Raw genomic sequence first — 18,251 nt, forward strand, 5'->3', positions numbered from 1 at the left:
ACCTCCTGAAGAATGACACGCTGTTGACGAAATCATGGTGCCTTTCAAAGGAAAATCACATTTACGATGCTACATGCCAGGAAAACCTCACAAGTGGGGGTTCAAGATGTGGGGACGTGCCAGGCAAAGTGGCTATCTCTATGACTTTGACGTGTGTCAAGGGGGAGAAAATCATGACAAAAAGAAGTCTGATGTTGGTGCTACAGGAGATGTTGTCCTGAAAATGACCTCAACCCTTCCAGCAGGAAAAAATTACAGACAACTTCTTTACATCAGTTCCATTGGTAGAGCGCTTGAAACAAAGAGGAATCTACTACATAGGCACACTGTCCGAATGAACAGGGTGAAGAACTGCCACCTGATGGATGAGAAAGAACTGAAGACAAAGGGAAGAGGGTCTCTGGATTTCAGAGTAAACCAGGAAGACAACATAATTGTGAAATGGTATGACAACAAAGCTGTGAGCCTGCTCTCTTCTTTTGTTGGCATTGAACCACTGGGCAATGTGAAGCGTTGGGATCAGAAAACCAAAACCTACATAATGGTTCCCAGACCAGCCAGTGTTGACACATACAACAGGTTCATGGGAGGTGTTGACCTTCTTGATATGCTATCTGCACTGTACAAGTTTAACTTCAGATCCCGAAGATGGTACATCTACATTTGGTGGCACACCATTACAGTGGCAGTAATCAATGCATGGATCCGCTACAGAAGAGACCTGGAGAAACTGCAGCCCAGGCAGAAACCCATGCCCCTGCGAAGATTTCAGGCTTCTGTTGGCACTGCCCTCACAAGTGCAGGAAAGGTCAAAAAGTGTGGCAGATCACTGTCCACTCCAGAAAGAGTGCCAACCCCTCCCCGGAAGAGGAGAACAACTGAAGTGCCCCTGATGTAAGAAAGGATGGCCTTAATCATTTCCCAACATGGGAAAACCGACAGAGATGCAAGCACTGCGTAGGCCACTTTGCCCGTGTGTACTGTAAGAAATTTCAAGTGCATCTTTGTCTGAACAAGGACAGAAATTGTTTCCAATCCTACCACCATGCAAAATAAAACGATTGTGAACTGCAAAATGAGAAAAATAACTCAAATGTTATGCCTTCCAAACTTCCACCCTGCCTGTTCCATTGGTGGATTTCTCATTTCTTTGGAATTCCCAATTTGTTTGTGTTTTATTATTTTTTTGCTTGTTCGAGAAAAAAGAATCTTTGAGCATTGTGACCCCTTGTATCCAATATGATACAAATTGAAACTCATATATGGAAATTGATATTTGAATTTTTTGTTGTTGTTGTTGTTTGTTCAAAAGGGCCAATAAAGGCTCCAGTTTCAAAAGATTGTAATTTTCTGTCAGTTATTTAATGGTTTGGGCTTTACACGGTTAAGAGCAGACTTTAATATCTTTAACATGATGCAAGGGCGCAAAATTCTAACCACTCACTTTTACTCCATACTTTTACTTAAAGTACATTTTATATGAGAAATTCACTTTTGATACTTAAGTATAGTAAATGTCAGATACTTTAAGACTTTTACTGAAGTGATATTTTTAAAGAACACTTTAACTTTTACCAAAGTAATTTTACGGTAAGATACTTATTTCACTCAAGTATCATTTTGAGGTACTTTATACAAGACTGGACATGAGTCACATAAATACAGGAAATATATTATATTATAATATTTTGATGTAAAAGTAGCTCCAGATTATTGTTCAACACTCTGGGGTCTATGTGACGGAACACCACAGAGACTTTGTTCGACCAGTTGCTGAAATAATACAGTATCACTAGTTTCAACCCATGTTCTAGATGAACTTAGCCTCACAGCCAATCTGAGAGCCTGGAGAATGTCTCATCCCACCCCCTTACCCCCCCCCCCCCTCTCTCTCATTTTAGTGGAGCTTTATGGGGAGCATACCTTAACATTGTCAAAGCAGCTGTTACTTAAAGCAAAAAAAAAAAAAAGAAAAAAAAAGAAAAGAAAAGAAAATGTACATACAATTAACAATATTCTATAGTAAATAAATGCATGAACAGGAGATGTGGGATTGAAATAATAGTGTGAGTAAAGCGACGCGCAGCAGGCAAAGCTCGCTCATGATCCACTGAGTCCCAAACAGGAAGTGCCAAATTTTAAGTCAACAGTGAAACAGTAAATGTCTCATGTCAAACACTTCCTAGATCAACACTTCCTGGATTGACAGAGGAGATCTCGTGGGAACTCAGTGGCAAGTTCACACTGAAACAGGAAGTGCCAAATTTTGAGTCCACAGTGAAACAGGAAATGTCATATGTTGAACACTTCCTGGCATGGGTGGAGCTAGAGCGGAGGTCAGGGTTGCACTGGACTCCCCTGAAATCTGATTGGACACAGATGATTGACATGACACAGCACCATATGTCTGGTTAAAAAGAGCTGCATTTTGAAATCAGGGACACATATTGAATGCTAGGTTCCTCCTGTACAGTAGTTGGCGGTGTGTACCACAAAACATTCTAATCCACCTTAGTAGAAGAAGAAAAATGTTTGACTCAGATTTGAACTGAACACGTCATTTGGTATAGCTACAATTTGCCAGAAAGTACATCTGAGATGCAAGCCTCGATTTGATGTTTTGGTGAAAGAAACTTTTGTATTGCTTCATAATTGATGTAAATAAAGTTCAAGCCATATTCAGTGACTTGGAAATGTCCATGTTTCTCATGTTTCTCCTGACTTGTCTGAAGAAAACTGGCAATGAAACTGATTATTATTTACAGGTATTATTATTAGGTTTTTGAGATTTACTTTCAGTTTGAGGAAGATAATTTTAGATTTTTTTATTCTTTATATTTTTGTATTTCTTGGATATTAAATGGCATAAACAAATCAAATGTGTGAAATACCATGTGTTCCAATACTTTTGGTGGGCACAGTATCCTAACCTTATGATGAGTTCAAAATGAGTGTGGTATTATTCCTGTTTTGTTTAAAAATATTTAATTTTCAATGTTGCTGCACTTTGTGTGAAATCATAGTTATATTGTATGCAGCGGTGGGCACAGCTAACCAAAAAGTTAGCTTCGATAGACATTAATCCGATAACTGTAAAGTTATCTTTTATGACGCTAAACCAATAAAGTGCTAAAAAATAAAAAAATAAAAAATTATCTTTATTACAAATAACTGATAACTGTTAACTTTTAGTATTGATTCGGATGTGGCCACATCAGATTACATGTCATCTTCTGATAAACCAGTTTTACTTTAAGCACCGCAGGGGCTGCTGGGTAAATTCAACAATCACAAATGCTAAAAGAAAATGAATGAATAAAAAAAATAAAACCCCAAACACTGTCATCTTTCAAAAGCAGTAAAACACAGTATTAGAAGTTATATACACTGTTGTTTACGAACTAAAAGCTGCTGCTTTTTTCACAGGCTTTGAACCCTGCGGCTTAAACAACTGAAATACGTCCATTAATGCATTGATTGGCAGAGTAAAAGACTCGTAGTAAATATAAATTCTTACCTGTTAGTTTCAGTGGGATTCATGAAGAAATTAATCCACATAAAGCATCCTGATTATCCAAAATGGTGTCTAAAATGATGAAGAAAAGTCCCTCTGTACACACAGCTGCGCCGTGAGAGCTCCTCTCTTCCACCGAGTCTTGGCGATTAAATTATCCACTCAGCCACAAAGACATAAAATAAAATGATGTTAAAATTAGTCTGTGTTATTTGTGTTGAGCGGACGGTAACAGTGTAACGTCTAAAGTGAACCTGAACGACATTACCCACAATGCTCCCTGCGTCAACCGGCCAATCATGTCTTGCATTTAATGATGACATCATCAGCAACCGACAGCCAGTCTGCCACAAACCACTGATCTACACATGACAGGGACTAAAACGTTTGATTTTAGAGTTTACAAACGTTTTTGACCATTAAACTTTACTCATTTTACTAGCAAAATAAATGTTAGTGGACTGAAAATTATAGGAACTAAATTTATCGGAAGATAATTGGTCCACTGATGGTTTTTAAACTTATCTGAAAAGCTAATCCGCTAACAAAAACATGAGCGTCAATAATTATCGGTTATCGGATTAGCTGAACAGTGCCCACCACTGATTGTATGTCAGTGGTGTACAGTCTGTCTTCTCTGGGGAGCCAGGTCTGTCTGTGGCAGTCTTTCTCCACGGTGAGGCTGTGCTCACTGAGTCTGTACATGGTCAAGCAGTTCCTGAGCTTTGGGTTGGTCACAGTGCTCAGGTATTCTGTCATAGAGTACTGTCTGATTAGGGTCAGACAGCATTCCAATTTACTCTGGTTTTTGGATCATTTTTTTCCAATGCGTCACATTGTTTTCTTATAATTTAGTCTAATAGGTCTCCCATCCAAGTAATAATCAGGACCCTCTCTGCTTAGTTTCTGAGATCTGGCAGGCAGACGCAGCGCAGACTGTCTGAGCATCCTACAGACAAAGGATACTGTCATAGAAAACATGTGGCGAGACAGCTTTCTTTTTCCAAGATTTATTGGAGGAATTTTCCAAACATGATCAGTCAGTGTGTCAACTGCTGAAAAGCGTTCTCTGATCATAGCTATGACATCATACATTATATCAAAATGTCATTACTAGACACTACAGAAGTGCTTTGTCCATTTGGTCCTTCTTCTGTGAGGACTCACAGCAGGAAGTGCAGCTTCTCTGTCTGACCTGAGCAGCTGGTCCATCATATTTACTGTGGTCTTTGTGTGTGGACTTTACTCTGGAACAGTGTGACATCAGCAGGAGGCTGTGGAGCTGGAACCTTCATTCTCTGCATGTGGTCATTTTAAGTTGGAGGTGATGTTGCTGGTTTGGGGTCCTGCTCACCTGGTTTTGAGCATCATCTGAGGACTGGTTCTTAACTACAACAGACAGAACAGAGATTACAGGTGGAAAATATCAAATTCTGAGCAGGGCTTCAAACCAGCATATTCTTTCATTTGTTCTGAGCAGAATTTGTATTTTAAAGTTGTCAGTTTTGGATTCCACCTTAAAATGATACTTTTTGAACCAGTTAGAAACCAAAGAAATACCAATTAATAATGTTGCATATGTGTTCCTTTCTTATGTAGCGTCATGTTTCAGCCTCATTCAATGTTCAGGAGATGACAATAAAATAAATAAATCCAACTCGGCCATGAGGACCTCTACAACCATGGGTGCTGCTATTTTGAATGGTCACATGTGCCATGCCATCTGTTTCAACCGCTTCTCAGAACCATTTTACTGAAAAACATCTGAAGGATCAAAATGGCATGATGAGATGATGAGGAGCTTCCAGGCACATGAGAGGCAAATAAAGAAAAAATTGCAGGAGGTCAAGAGGGTCATGGTTGGAGGAGTCTGGGGGGCTCTGTGTGCGTGGCGGAGGAGAGTCGGGTACCTGGAGGTGTGTGGGGAGAGGAGGGGCGGGCCAGAGTCTGCACAGTGCCCGTGGTCCCCCCTCTCCCACATGCGGAGAGATGTGTTCCAAGGGTCACCTTGGGGTGTGCTCCCCCCCCTGGGGCTTGGACCAGGGGTGGGCACCATCCCTCAGCTCAGACTTGCTTGCTTGCAGCCACCTGCCAAAGACCGTTAGTGATCTTTCCACAGGTTCACCTATGGAAACCTTGTTACGACTTTTACTTCCCCTAAATAGTCAAGTTTGATCATCTTCTCTGCGCTTCGCCAGAGCCGTGTTCTGACCCCAGTGGGGGTGATCTGAGGACCTCACTAAACCATCCAGTCCGTAGAAACTGAAAGTTTTCAGCCATGTTAATGCTCCCCAGAACATTTTACTCAAAAAAAGTCTGAAAGAATTAAATGATACGGTGCGATGGCGAGGAGCTGTGAAGGAAAGAGAAATGTGAGAGACAAATAAAGAAAAATGCTTAAAATGACCGGGGGGAGGTGGGGGCAGGTTGAAGGACCTAAATGATATGGTGAGATGGTGAAGAGCTTCTCTCATTAACGTCTGCGACATATTACAACCCCAATTCCAATAAAGTTGGGACATTATGTAAAATTTAAATAAAAACAGAATACAATGATTTGAAAATCTTCTTCAACCTATATTCAATTGAATACACCACAAAGACAATATATTTAATGTTCAAACTGATAAACTTTATTGTTTTTATGCAAATATTTGAATATATGGATGCCTGCAACACGTTTCAAAAAAGCTGGGACAGTGGTATCTTTACCATTGTGTTACATCACCTTTCCTTCTAACAACACTCAATAAGCATTTGGGAACTGAGGACACTAATTGATGAAGCTTTGTAGGTGGAATTCTTTCTCATTCTTGCTTGATGTATGACTTCAGTTGTTCAACAGTCCGGGGTCTCCGTTGTCGTATTTTATGCTTCATATTGCGCCACACATTTTCAATGGGCGACAGGTCTGGACTGCAGGCAGGCCAGTCTAGTACCCGCACTTTCCTACGAAGGCGCGCTGTTGTAACACGTGCAGAATGTGGCTTGGCATTGACTTGCTGAAATAAGCAGGTACTTCCCTGAAAAAGACGTTGCTTGGATGGCAACATGTGTTGCTCCAAAACCTGGATGTACCTTTCAGCATTGATGGTGCCATCACAGATGAGTAAGTTGCCCATGCCATGGTCACTAACACACCCCATACCATCACAGATGCTGGCTTTTGAACTTTTGCGCTGGTAACAATCTGGATGGTCTTCTTCCTCTTTTGTCCGGAGGACACCATGTCCATTTCCAAAAACAATATGAAATGTAGACTCATCAGACCACAGCACACTTTTCCACTTTGTGTCTGTCCATTTCAAATGAGCTCAGGCCCAGAGAAGACAGCGGCATTTCTGGATGTTGTTGATGTATTGCTTTCGCTTTGCATGGTAGAGTTTTAACTTGCACTTGTAGATGTAGCAACAAACTGTGTTAATGGACAACGGTTTTCTGAAGTGTTCATGAGCCTACGCGGCAAGATCCTTGACACAATAATGTCCATTTTTAATGCAGTGCCACCTGAGGGATCGAAGGTTATGGGCATTCAATGTTGATTTTTGGCCTTGCCGCTTACATATTGAAAGTTCTCCAGATTCTCTGAATCTTCTGATTATATTATGGACTGTAGATGATGGAATCCCTAAATTCCTTGAAATTGAACAATGAGAAACATTGTCCTTAAACTGTTAGACTATTTATTCACGCAGTTGTTCACCAAGTGGTGGTCCTCACCCCATGTTTGCTTGTGAACGGCTGAGCTTTTTGGAGATGCTCCTTTTATACCCAATCATGACATTCACCTGTTTCCAATTAACCTGTTTGCCTGTGGAATGTTCCAAACAGGTGTTCTTTGAGTATTAGTCAACTTTCCCAATCTTCAGTTGCCCCATCCAAGCTTTTTTGAAATGTCTTACACGCATCCATTTCAAAATGAGCCAGTATTTGCACAAAAACAAAAAACTCCATCAGGTTGAACATTAAATATCTCATCTTTGTGGTTTATTCTATTGAATATACGTTGAAGAGGATTTGCAAATCATTGTATTCTGTTTTTATTTACATTTCACACAACATCCCAACTTCATTGGAATCGGGGTTGTATTTACTGTTGCAACTTACATTCATCATTCAATAAATCTGTTGATCTCGAGAAAACACAAGTTTCTGTTTTGATAGTTGGTGCGGACCAAGGTAGCTTAGCCGCCGTTAGTTCCCCTCTGGCAGATCCCGAGCAGCCGGGAAAGCAGGCCGACTGGGTGACTGTGAGGAGGAAGCGTAGTTCTAAACAGAAGCCCCGTGTACACCGCCAACCCGTTCACATTTCTAACCGTTTTTCCCCACTCGACGACACACCCGCTGAGGATCAAACTCTGGTTATTGGCGACTCTGTTTTGAGAAATGTGAAGTTAGCGACACCAGCAACCATAGTCAATTGTCTTCCGGGGGCCAGAGCAGGCGACATTGAAGGAAATTTGAAACTGCTGGCTAAGGCTAAGCGTAAATTTGGTAAGATTGTAATTCACGTCGGCAGTAATGACACCCGGTTACGCCAATCGGAGGTCACTAAAATTAACATTAAATCGGTGTGTAACTTTGCAAAAACAATGTCGGACTCTGTAGTTTTCTCTGGGCCCCTCCCCAATCGGACCGGGAGTGACATGTTTAGCCGCATGTTCTCCTTGAATTGCTGGCTGTCTGAGTGGTGTCCAAAAAATGAGGTGGGCTTCATAGATAATTGGCAAAGCTTCTGGGGAAAACCTGGTCTTGTTAGGAGAGACGGCATCCATCCCACTTTGGATGCAGCAGCTCTCATTTCTAGAAATCTGGCCAATTTTCTTAAATCCTCCAAACCGTGACTATCCAGGGTTGGGACCAGGAAGCAGAGTTGTAGTCTTACACACCTCTCTGCAGCTTCTCTCCCCCTGCCATCCCCTCATTACCCCATCCCCGTAGAGACGGTGTCTGCTCCCAGACCACCAATAACCAGCAAAAATCTATTTAAGCATAAAAATTCAAAAAGAAAAAATAATATAGCACCTTCAACTGCACCACAGACTAAAACAGTTAAATGTGGTCTATTAAACATTAGGTCTATCTCTTCTAAGTCCCTGTTAGTAAATGATATAATAATTGATCAACATATTGATTTATTCTGCCTTACAGAAACCTGATTACAGCAGGATGAATATGTTAGTTTAAATGAGTCAACACCCCCGAGTCACACTAACTGTCAGAATGCTCGTAGCACGGGCCGGGGCGGAGGATTAGCAGCAATCTTCCATTCCAGCTTATTAATTAATCAAAAACCCAGACAGAGCTTTAATTCATTTGAAAGCTTGACTCTTAGTCTTGTCCATCCAAATTGGAAGTCCCAAAAACCAGTTTTATTTGTTATTATCTATCGTCCACCTGGTCGTTACTGTGAGTTTCTCTGTGAATTTTCAGACCTTTTGTCTGACTTAGTGCTTAGCTCAGATAAGATAATTATAGTGGGCGATTTTAACATCCACACAGATGCTGAGAATGACAGCCTCAACACTGCATTTAATCTATTATTAGACTCTATTGGCTTTGCTCAAAATGTAAATGAGTCCACAAACCACTTTAATCATATCTTAGATCTTGTTCTGACTTATGGTATGGAAATAGAAGACTTAACAGTATTCCCTGAAAACTCCCTTCTGTCTGATCATTTCTTAATAACATTTACATTTACTCTGATGGACTACCCAGCAGTGGGGAATAAGTTTCATTACACTAGAAGTCTTTCAGAAAGCACTGTAACTAGGTTTAAGGATATGATTCCTTCTTTATGTTCTCTAATGCCATATAACAACACAGTGCACAGTAGCTACCTAAACTCTGTAAGTGAGATAGAGTATCTCGTCAATAGTTTTACAACCTCATTTAAGACAACTTTGGATGCTGTAGCTCCTCTGAAAAAGAGAGCTTTAAATCAGAAGTGCCTGACTCCGTGGTATAACTCACAAACTCGTAGCTTAAAGCAGATAACCCGTAAGTTGGAGAGGAAATGGCGTCTCACTAATTTAGAAGATCTTCACTTAGCCTGGAAAAAGAGTCTGTTGCTCTATAAAAAAGCCCTCCGTAAAGCTAGGACATCTTTCTACTCATCACTAATTGAAGAAAATAAGAACAACCCCAGGTTTCTTTTCAGCACTGTAGCCAGGCTGACAAAGAGTCAGAGCTCTATTGAGCTGAGTATTCCATTAACTTTAACTAGTAATGACTTCATGACTTTATTTGCTAACAAAATTTTAACTATTAGAGAAAAAATTACTCATAACCATCCCAAAGACGTATCGTTATCTTTGGCTGCTTTCAGTGATGCCGGTATTTGGTTAGACTCTTTCTCTCCGATTGTTCTGTCTGAGTTATTTTCATTAGTTACTTCATCCAAACCATCAACATGTTTATTAGACCCCATTCCTACCAGGCTGCTCAAGGAAGCCCTACCATTATTTAATGCTTCAATCTTAAATATGATCAATCTATCTTTGTTAGTTGGCTATGTACCACAGGCTTTTAAGGTGGCAGTAATTAAACCATTACTTAAAAAGCCATCACTTGACCCAGCTATCTTAGCTAATTATAGGCCAATCTCCAACCTTCCTTTTCTCTCAAAAATTCTTGAAAGGGTAGTTGTAAAACAGCTAACTGATCATCTGCAGAGGAATGGTCTATTTGAAGAGTTTCAGTCATGTTTTAGAATTCATCATAGTACAGAAACAGCATTAGTGAAGGTTACAAATGATCTTCTTATGGCCTCGGACAGTGGACTCATCTCTGTGCTTGTTCTGTTAGACCTCAGTGCTGCTTTTGATACTGTTGACCATAAAATTTTATTACAGAGATTAGAGCATGCCGTAGGTATTAAAGGCACTGCGCTGCGGTGGTTTGAATCATATTTGTCTAATAGATTACAATTTGTTCATGTAAATGGGGAATCTTCTTCACAGACTAAAGTTAATTATGGAGTTCCACAAGGTTCTGTGCTAGGACCAGTTTTATTCACTTTATACATGCTTCCCTTAGGCAGTATTATTAGACGGTATTGCTTAAATTTTCATTGTTATGCAGATGATACCCAGCTTTATCTATCCATGAAGCCAGAGGACACACACCAATTAGCTAAACTGCAGGATTGTCTTACAGACATAAAGACATGGATGACCTCTAATTTCCTGCTTTTAAACTCAGATAAAACTGAAGTTATTGTACTTGGCCCCACAAATCTTAGAAACATGGTGTCTAACCAGATCCTTACTCTGGATGGCATTACCCTGACCTCTAGTAATACTGTGAGAAATCTTGGAGTCATTTTTGATCAGGATATGTCATTCAAAGCGCATATTAAACAAATATGTAGGACTGCTTTTTTGCATTTACGCAATATCTCTAAAATTAGAAAGGTCTTGTCTCAGAGTGATGCTGAAAAACTAATTCATGCATTTATTTCCTCTAGGCTGGACTATTGTAATTCATTATTATCAGGTTGTCCTAAAAGTTCCCTAAAAAGCCTTCAGTTAATTCAAAATGCTGCAGCTAGAGTACTAACGGGGACTAGAAGGAGAGAGCATATCTCACCCATATTGGCCTCTCTTCATTGGCTTCCTGTTAATTCTAGAATAGAATTTAAAATTCTTCTTCTTACTTATAAGGTTTTGAATAATCAGGTCCCATCTTATCTTAGGGACCTCGTAGTACCATATCACCCCAATAGAGTGCTTCGCTCTCAGACTGCAGGCTTACTTGTAGTTCCTAGGGTTTGTAAGAGTAGAATGGGAGGCAGAGCCTTCAGCTTTCAGGCTCCTCTCCTGTGGAACCAGCTCCAAATTCAGATCAGGGAGACAGACACCCTCTCTACTTTTAAGATTAGGCTTAAAACTTTCCTTGTTGCTAAAGCTTATAGTTAGGGCTGGATCAGGTGACCCTGAACCATCCCTTAGTTATGCTGCTATAGACGTAGACTGCTGGGGGGTTCCCATGATGCACTGTTTCTTTCTCTTTTTGCTCTGTATGCACCACTCTGCATTTAATCATTAGTGATCGATCTCTGCTCCCCTCCACAGCATGTCTTTTTCCTGGTTCTCTCCCTCAGCCCCAACCAGTCCCAGCAGAAGACTGCCCCTCCCTGAGCCTGGTTCTGCTGGAGGTTTCTTCCTGTTAAAAGGGAGTTTTTCCTTCCCACTGTAGCCAAGTGCTTGCTCACAGGGGGTCGTTTTGACCGTTGGGGTTTTACATAATTATTGTATGGCCTTGCCTTACAATATAAGGCGCCTTGGGGCAACTGTTTGTTGTGATTTGGCGCTATATAAAAAAAAAATTGATTGATTGATTGATATCTACTTAGCAGTGATATTTTCAAACCCATGCAGTTGTATGTAAAAGTAGTCACCCCTGGGATTTCCATGATTTTATAAAGCACTGGTTGCTTGGATCAGCAATTTCTGTTAAATATATCATATAGCAGACAAACCCAGTGATATTTGAAAAGCGAAATGAAGTTTATAGGATTTACAGAAAGTGTGCAATAATTCTTTAAACAAAATAAGGCAGGTGCATAAATTTGGGCACCACAACAACAACAAAAGTACATCAGTATTTAGTGGATCCTTCATTTGCGGAAATAACAGCCTCTAAATGCTTCCTATAGCTTCCAGTGAGAGTCTGGATTCTGGTTGAAGGTATTTTGGACCATTTTTCTTTACAAAACATCTCCAGTTCAGTCAGGTTTGTTGGTATCTGAGCATGCAGCACGCTTAAAATCACACCACAGATTTTCAATAATATTCAGGTCTGGGGACTGAGATGGCCATTCCAGAATGTTGTATTTCCGCTGCATGAATTGAGCAGTGTTTAGGGCCGTTGTCTTGTTGAAAGATCCAGCCCCGATGCAACTTCAACTTTGTCACTGATTCATTAACATTGTTCTCAAGAATCTGCTGATATTGTTTGGAATCCATGTTACCCTCAAATTTAACAAGATTCCCAGTACCTCCAGTGGCCACACAGCCACACAGCATGATGGAACTACCTCCAAATTTTACTGTTGGTAGCAAGTGTTTTTGTTGGAATGCTGTGTTCTTTTTCAGCCATGCATACCGCCCCTTGTTATGTCCAATAACTCCATTTTAGTTTTATCAGTCCACAGCATCTTATTCCAAGATGAAGCTAGCTTGTCCAAATGTGCTTTAGCATACCTCAAGTGACTCTGTTTTTGGCGTGTATGCAGGAAAGGCTTCCTCTGCTTTACAACATCTCTTTGTGCAATGTGCGCTGTATAGTTGAACGATGCAGAAAGAAAGTATCTGCAGCAAGATTATGTTCTAGGCCTTTGTAGCAGGTCTGTCTGTTGACTATGACTGTTCTCACCATCCTTCGCTTCAGCTTATCTGAGATTTTTCTTGGCCTGCCACATTGGGCCTTAACTAGTACTGTGCCTGCAGTCTTCCATTTCCTCACTATGTTCCTCAAGGTGGAAACTGACAGCTGAAATCTCTGAGATAGCTTTTGTATCCTTCCCCTAAACCATGATGTTGAACAATATTTGTTTTCAGGTCATTTGAGAGTTGTTTAGAGGCTCACATGTTGCCACTCATTCGAAGAGATCCAAAGAGGGGAAACATTTGCAAATGGCCACCTTAAATACCCTTTCCCATGACTGGATTCACCTGTGTAAGGAGGTCAAGGGTCAATGAGCTTACCAAACCAATTTTGTGTTCCAATAATTCGTGCTAAATGTATTCATATCAGTAAAATGACAAGGGTGCCCAAATTTATGCACCTCCCCAATTTTGTTTAAATAATTATTGCACTTCTTGTTGTTCATTTGGCTGCTCCCGGTTTCATTCGGGATCCAGCTTGGCAATTGGCACAAGTTTTACACCAGATGCCCTTCCTGGCACAACTCCAGTTTTACCCGGAGAAACACATACAGCTGCTGGTCTTCCAAAGAGGTCTCCCATCCATGTACTAACCAGATCCTACTCTGCTTAGCTTCCAAGATCTGATGGGATCAGGCTTACACAGAGCAGAACGGCTGGGCTTAAATAATTATTGCAGACTTACTATAAATACTAGAAACTTCACTTCTCAAATACCAGTGTGTTCGTCTGCTATATGATATAAATGATTTATCAAGGAAAATCATGAAAACCTTTGCATACAACTGTGTGTGTGTATATATATATATATATGTGTGTGTGTGTGTGTTATTTAGGCAAACCAGAGTTAGTAAATGATTTAAAACATATTTCATTGATGATATTTACAAAGTACCCAGCACATACAGTGGTTTTGACTTTGATCAGTCATGTTGCATGGGCAAACATCACCTCCAGTGCATCCAGACAGTATTCACAGTACTTCACTTTTTCCACATTTTGTTTTATATAATCGCTGAGTGAATCCTTGTCATTTGATCAGTGCATTGCATGTCATGTGACATGGATTATTCTTCCCATTTGTGTTGTGTTTCATTTACTGTGCAAATTCGGTCCTATCCATTTTGTACCATTGCACACTGCAACCACAACATGCACACACAACACCGTCTCGTCAATGCAAGTGGCTCACCATTGAAACTCTGTAGGAGGTGTGACGTGGAACTGTATCCCAGGTCGTGACAATGTTATTGAACATGAAACTCACCTCCAGCATGAAACCACAATCACTTCACAGCGCAGAGCGCACAGGAGCCAAACCACAGCCTGTGGTGAAAAGCCTCACCCGGCTACTGTGTGCTGAAATAACCATGAAAAAATTCAATCCCATGTGATAATTCAACCGACATCACGGTGTACAGAGTTGTGTTGTGCTCCTAAAGTGAACAAAAAAGAAAAAAATTAAAGTTCACTGGAAAGGCTCCGTCTGATGCATGGTGTGACTGCTTGGCCCACTGCCAGCAAACTTTCAGCAAAGGTGTCCAGTGGCATGCGCACACTTTGGATCATGCAGCAGTTATGAACACACACACACACACACACACACACACACACACACACACACACACACACACACACACACACACACACACACACACACACACACACACACACACACAGCTGAGTGATAAATGGACTGCATTTATATAGCGCTTTTCCATCTGCATCAGACACTCAAAGCACTTTACAAATAATGCCTCACATTCACCCCGATGTGAGGGTTCTGCCATACAAGGTGCTCACTACACACTGGGAGCAATGGGGGATTAAAGACCTTGCCCAAGGGCCCATAGTGATTTTCCAGTCAGGCTGGGATTTGAACTGAGGATCTTCTACTCTCAAGCCCATGGTCTAGTGGTTGGTTGAGTGATGGTGGTAATTTGGGTGGTTTTCTGTGCAGCCACCCACTCCAGCAGGTGATTTCACTGATTAACTGATTCCACCTGCTCAAAGTGATGTTCATCAGTGAAATCACCTGTTGGAGTGGGTGGCTGCACAGAAAACCTGCACTCTCACGGCCCTTTCTTGAACTGGTTTGAGACCTCTGCCTTATCACCACCTTCCCTATTTCAACTGTTTCTGTTCACCACGTCTTTTCTCGTTTCAGTTTCAATTTATTATTATTAATTTATATCGAGGTAACTCACAACAAAGTCGCCCCAAGACGCTTCACACAAATCATAACAACACAAAGTAATTTAAAAAGAAAAGCACAATAAAAAGATAAAACACAGTAGATTAAAATGAAATTACAAAGCAAACGTAAAAAAACAAATTAGATTAATGATAAGACAGTCTAAAAAAGTGAGTCTTCAGTCTTGATTTAAAAGTCTCCACCATGTCAGACTGCCTAATAACTGCAAGTAGATCGTTCCAAAGAGTCGGACCACGGTAGGAGAAGGCTCTATACCCCACAGACTTCTTGTTCACCCTCAGAACACACAGAAGCCCTGCGCCCTGCAAACGCAAGGGCCGCGCAGGTACGTAGGGCTTAACCAAGTCCACCAGGTAGGAAGGTGCCAGTCCGTGAACAATTCTATAAACCAACAATAAGACTTTAAAATCCGATGTGGCAGAAACTGGTAGCCAATGAAGGGATGCCACAATGGGTGTAATGTGGTCAAACCTTCTACTTTGTGTCAAAAGTCTGGCAGCAGCATTGTGTACCAATTGAAGTCCCCGAATGCTAGACTGCAGCAGGCCAGAAAATAAAACATTACAATAATCCAGTCTGGAATAAATAAATGCATGTATCAAAGTCTCAGCATCAGCCATAGACAGGATGGGACAAATCCTTGCCACGTTTCGCACATGGAAGAAGGCAGTCCTCATAATGTCTCTAATGTAGGGGCCAAAAGACAACATAGGACCTAAAAGTGCTCCAAGATTCCTCACTTTGTCCATATGATGCACAACACATGAACCCAAATTAAGCGCCAGCTGGTCAAATTCATGCCGATGTCTGGCTTGACCAAGAACCATCGTTTGTTGAACCCGTTTTACTTTGTTCACCAGAACTTTGTTACAGTCCTGTTTCACAAAGCCATGTTTTGACCCTGCTCTGTTTTTTGAAACTCATCTATTGCCTCAGCCCTGGTACTCTGTCTGCATGTATTACCGAACCCCGCTTGTTTTTGAACCATGTCTTTGCTTTGCACCTGCCTGTTACCTTTGCCACTCGGACTGCTTACCAGTGTACCGAATCCCAGCACGTAATAAAGATTCAGTCCTTTTTTACTCCTACGTCTTGCTTGAGAGTCTGCATATTGTGTCCAACCTCTGTCTGTGCCACGCATCCTCGAAGCCTGACACACATGAAATATTTGTACAACCGAACTCCCAAACATTCATTGTTTGCATGTTCCAACTTTATTCTAAAATGGAGTAAAATCATTTTTTCCACAAAAATTCTACTCACAACACTCCATAATGATAACATGGATTTTTTTTCAAATGTATTAAAAACAAACAATAATAAATCACATGCACATAAGTATTCACCCCCTTTTCTCAATACTTTGTTGATGCAACTTTGACAGCAATTACAGCCTCAATTCTTCAAGAAGAATGATGGCACAAGCTTGGTGCACCTGTCTTTGGCAAGTTTGGCACATACCTCTTGGCAGCACATTTCAAAGTCCATCAGGTTGGATGGGGAGCTTGGATGGGGAGCATCAGTGCACAGTCATTTTCAGATCTCTCCAGAGATGTTCAGTTGGATTCAGGTCTGGGCTCTTCACAGAGTTGTCTTTGAATCCACTTCTTTGATATCTTGGCTGCATGCTTTGGGTCACTGTCCTGCAGAAAGATGAACCATTGCCCCAGTCACAGGTCAAGAGCACTCTGGAGCAGGTTTGAAGCACTCTGGACACCTGGCGTTTACGCCAAAGAGTTCAATCTTTGTCTCATCAGACCACAGAATTTGGTTTCTCATGGTATGAGAGTCCTTCAGGTGCCCTTTGGCAAACTTCAGGTGGAGTGCCATGTCCCATTTACTAAGGAGTGGCTTCCATCTGGCCATTCTATCATACAGGCCTGATTGGTGGATTGCTGTAGAGACGGAAGGTTCTCCTCTCTCCACAGAGGAATACTGCAGCTCTGACAGAGTGACCATTGGGTTCTTGGTCACCTCCCTGACTAAGATCCTTCTCCCCTGATTGCACAGTTTAGATGGGGTGTCAGCTCTAGGAAGAGTCCTGGTGGATCCAAACATCTTCCATCGGATGATGGAAGCCACTGTGTTCATTGGGACCTTTAAAGAAGTGGAAATGTTTCTGTACCCTTCATCAGATTAGTGCCTCGAGACATTCCTGTCTCAGAGGTTTACAGACAATTCCTTAGACTTCATGTTGGTTTGTACTCTGACATGCACCATCACCTGTGGGACCTTATCTGTAGACAAGTGCCTTTCCAAATTATGTCCAATCAATTGAATATACTCCAGGTGGACTCCAATTAAGCTGTCAAAACAACTCAAGGATGATCAGTAGAAACAGGATGCACCTGAGCTCAATTTTGAGCTTCATGGCAAAAGCTGTGAATACTTATGTACTCATGATGACATGTTTGTTTTTAAAAAAAAAATAAATTTACAAAAATCTTGACCTCTGGTTGGCAACAGGAACATCAAACCACATTTTAATTTAATCACTTTCCAGGAGTAAGTTTCACTCCACCATTCAAATATGTGCATAATTTTCAGAAGAATACATCAAGGGAAGTCAGCACCAACTTACTGCAAGCAGTTGAATCTTCGACTGGACTGGGTTGCTTGACACGAGGACATTTCGCTTCAAATCGCAGAACCTTCCTCAGCTAAAATTCTTGCTCTGGTAGTCTGACTTCTGTCTTGACTCTTGTAGAGAAGAATAACAGAAGCCACAAAAGCTGGAGTTTTAAACCTAACCAGAGCCCTCCTACCGAGAGACAGACTGCTATAGGCTAGTGACTAAACAATAGCTTTAATTAGCACCTATTGTGCTCTAGTAGCACCCTCCTAATGACAGGGCTGCTGTCCCTCCTAATGATGGGACGGACACCTCTCCTGACGGCTCCCCTGACGACTCTCCTGATGACGTTAATGACTCATTACCATGAACAAATGACTGAAACTGCTTTGACCTGAGTACCCCATAGTAAACAGGGGACAAAGCATGTCTCAGTCCACCTCTCCGGTTAAGGCTGGGTTTCAACTGTTTCACAGAAAATGCCTCATTCACTCCTCTCTCAAACCATTTCCTTTCTCTGGCTAACTTCCTTGACCTCAAACATGTGGTTAGTGTCTT

At 41.2% G+C, this 18,251-nt stretch overlaps 1 protein-coding gene across 1 annotated transcript in view; it reads right to left on the reverse strand.

Annotated features, from left to right (window-relative positions):
- Positions 1-4,534: 4,534 nt before the first annotated feature.
- Positions 4,535-18,251, reverse strand: part of LOC117513414 (carcinoembryonic antigen-related cell adhesion molecule 2-like) — a 290,345-nt gene continuing 276,628 nt past the window's right edge. The window contains exon 16 of the mRNA XM_034173599.1: positions 4,535-4,903. Coding sequence (XP_034029490.1) covers positions 4,900-4,903 — 4 coding nt within the window. The 3' untranslated portion in view covers positions 4,535-4,899. The remainder of the gene's footprint in view (positions 4,904-18,251) is intronic.

This window comes from Thalassophryne amazonica, chromosome 7, assembly GCF_902500255.1.
Source record: "Thalassophryne amazonica chromosome 7, fThaAma1.1, whole genome shotgun sequence".
In the NCBI taxonomy this organism is placed as follows: Eukaryota; Metazoa; Chordata; class Actinopteri; order Batrachoidiformes; family Batrachoididae; genus Thalassophryne; species Thalassophryne amazonica.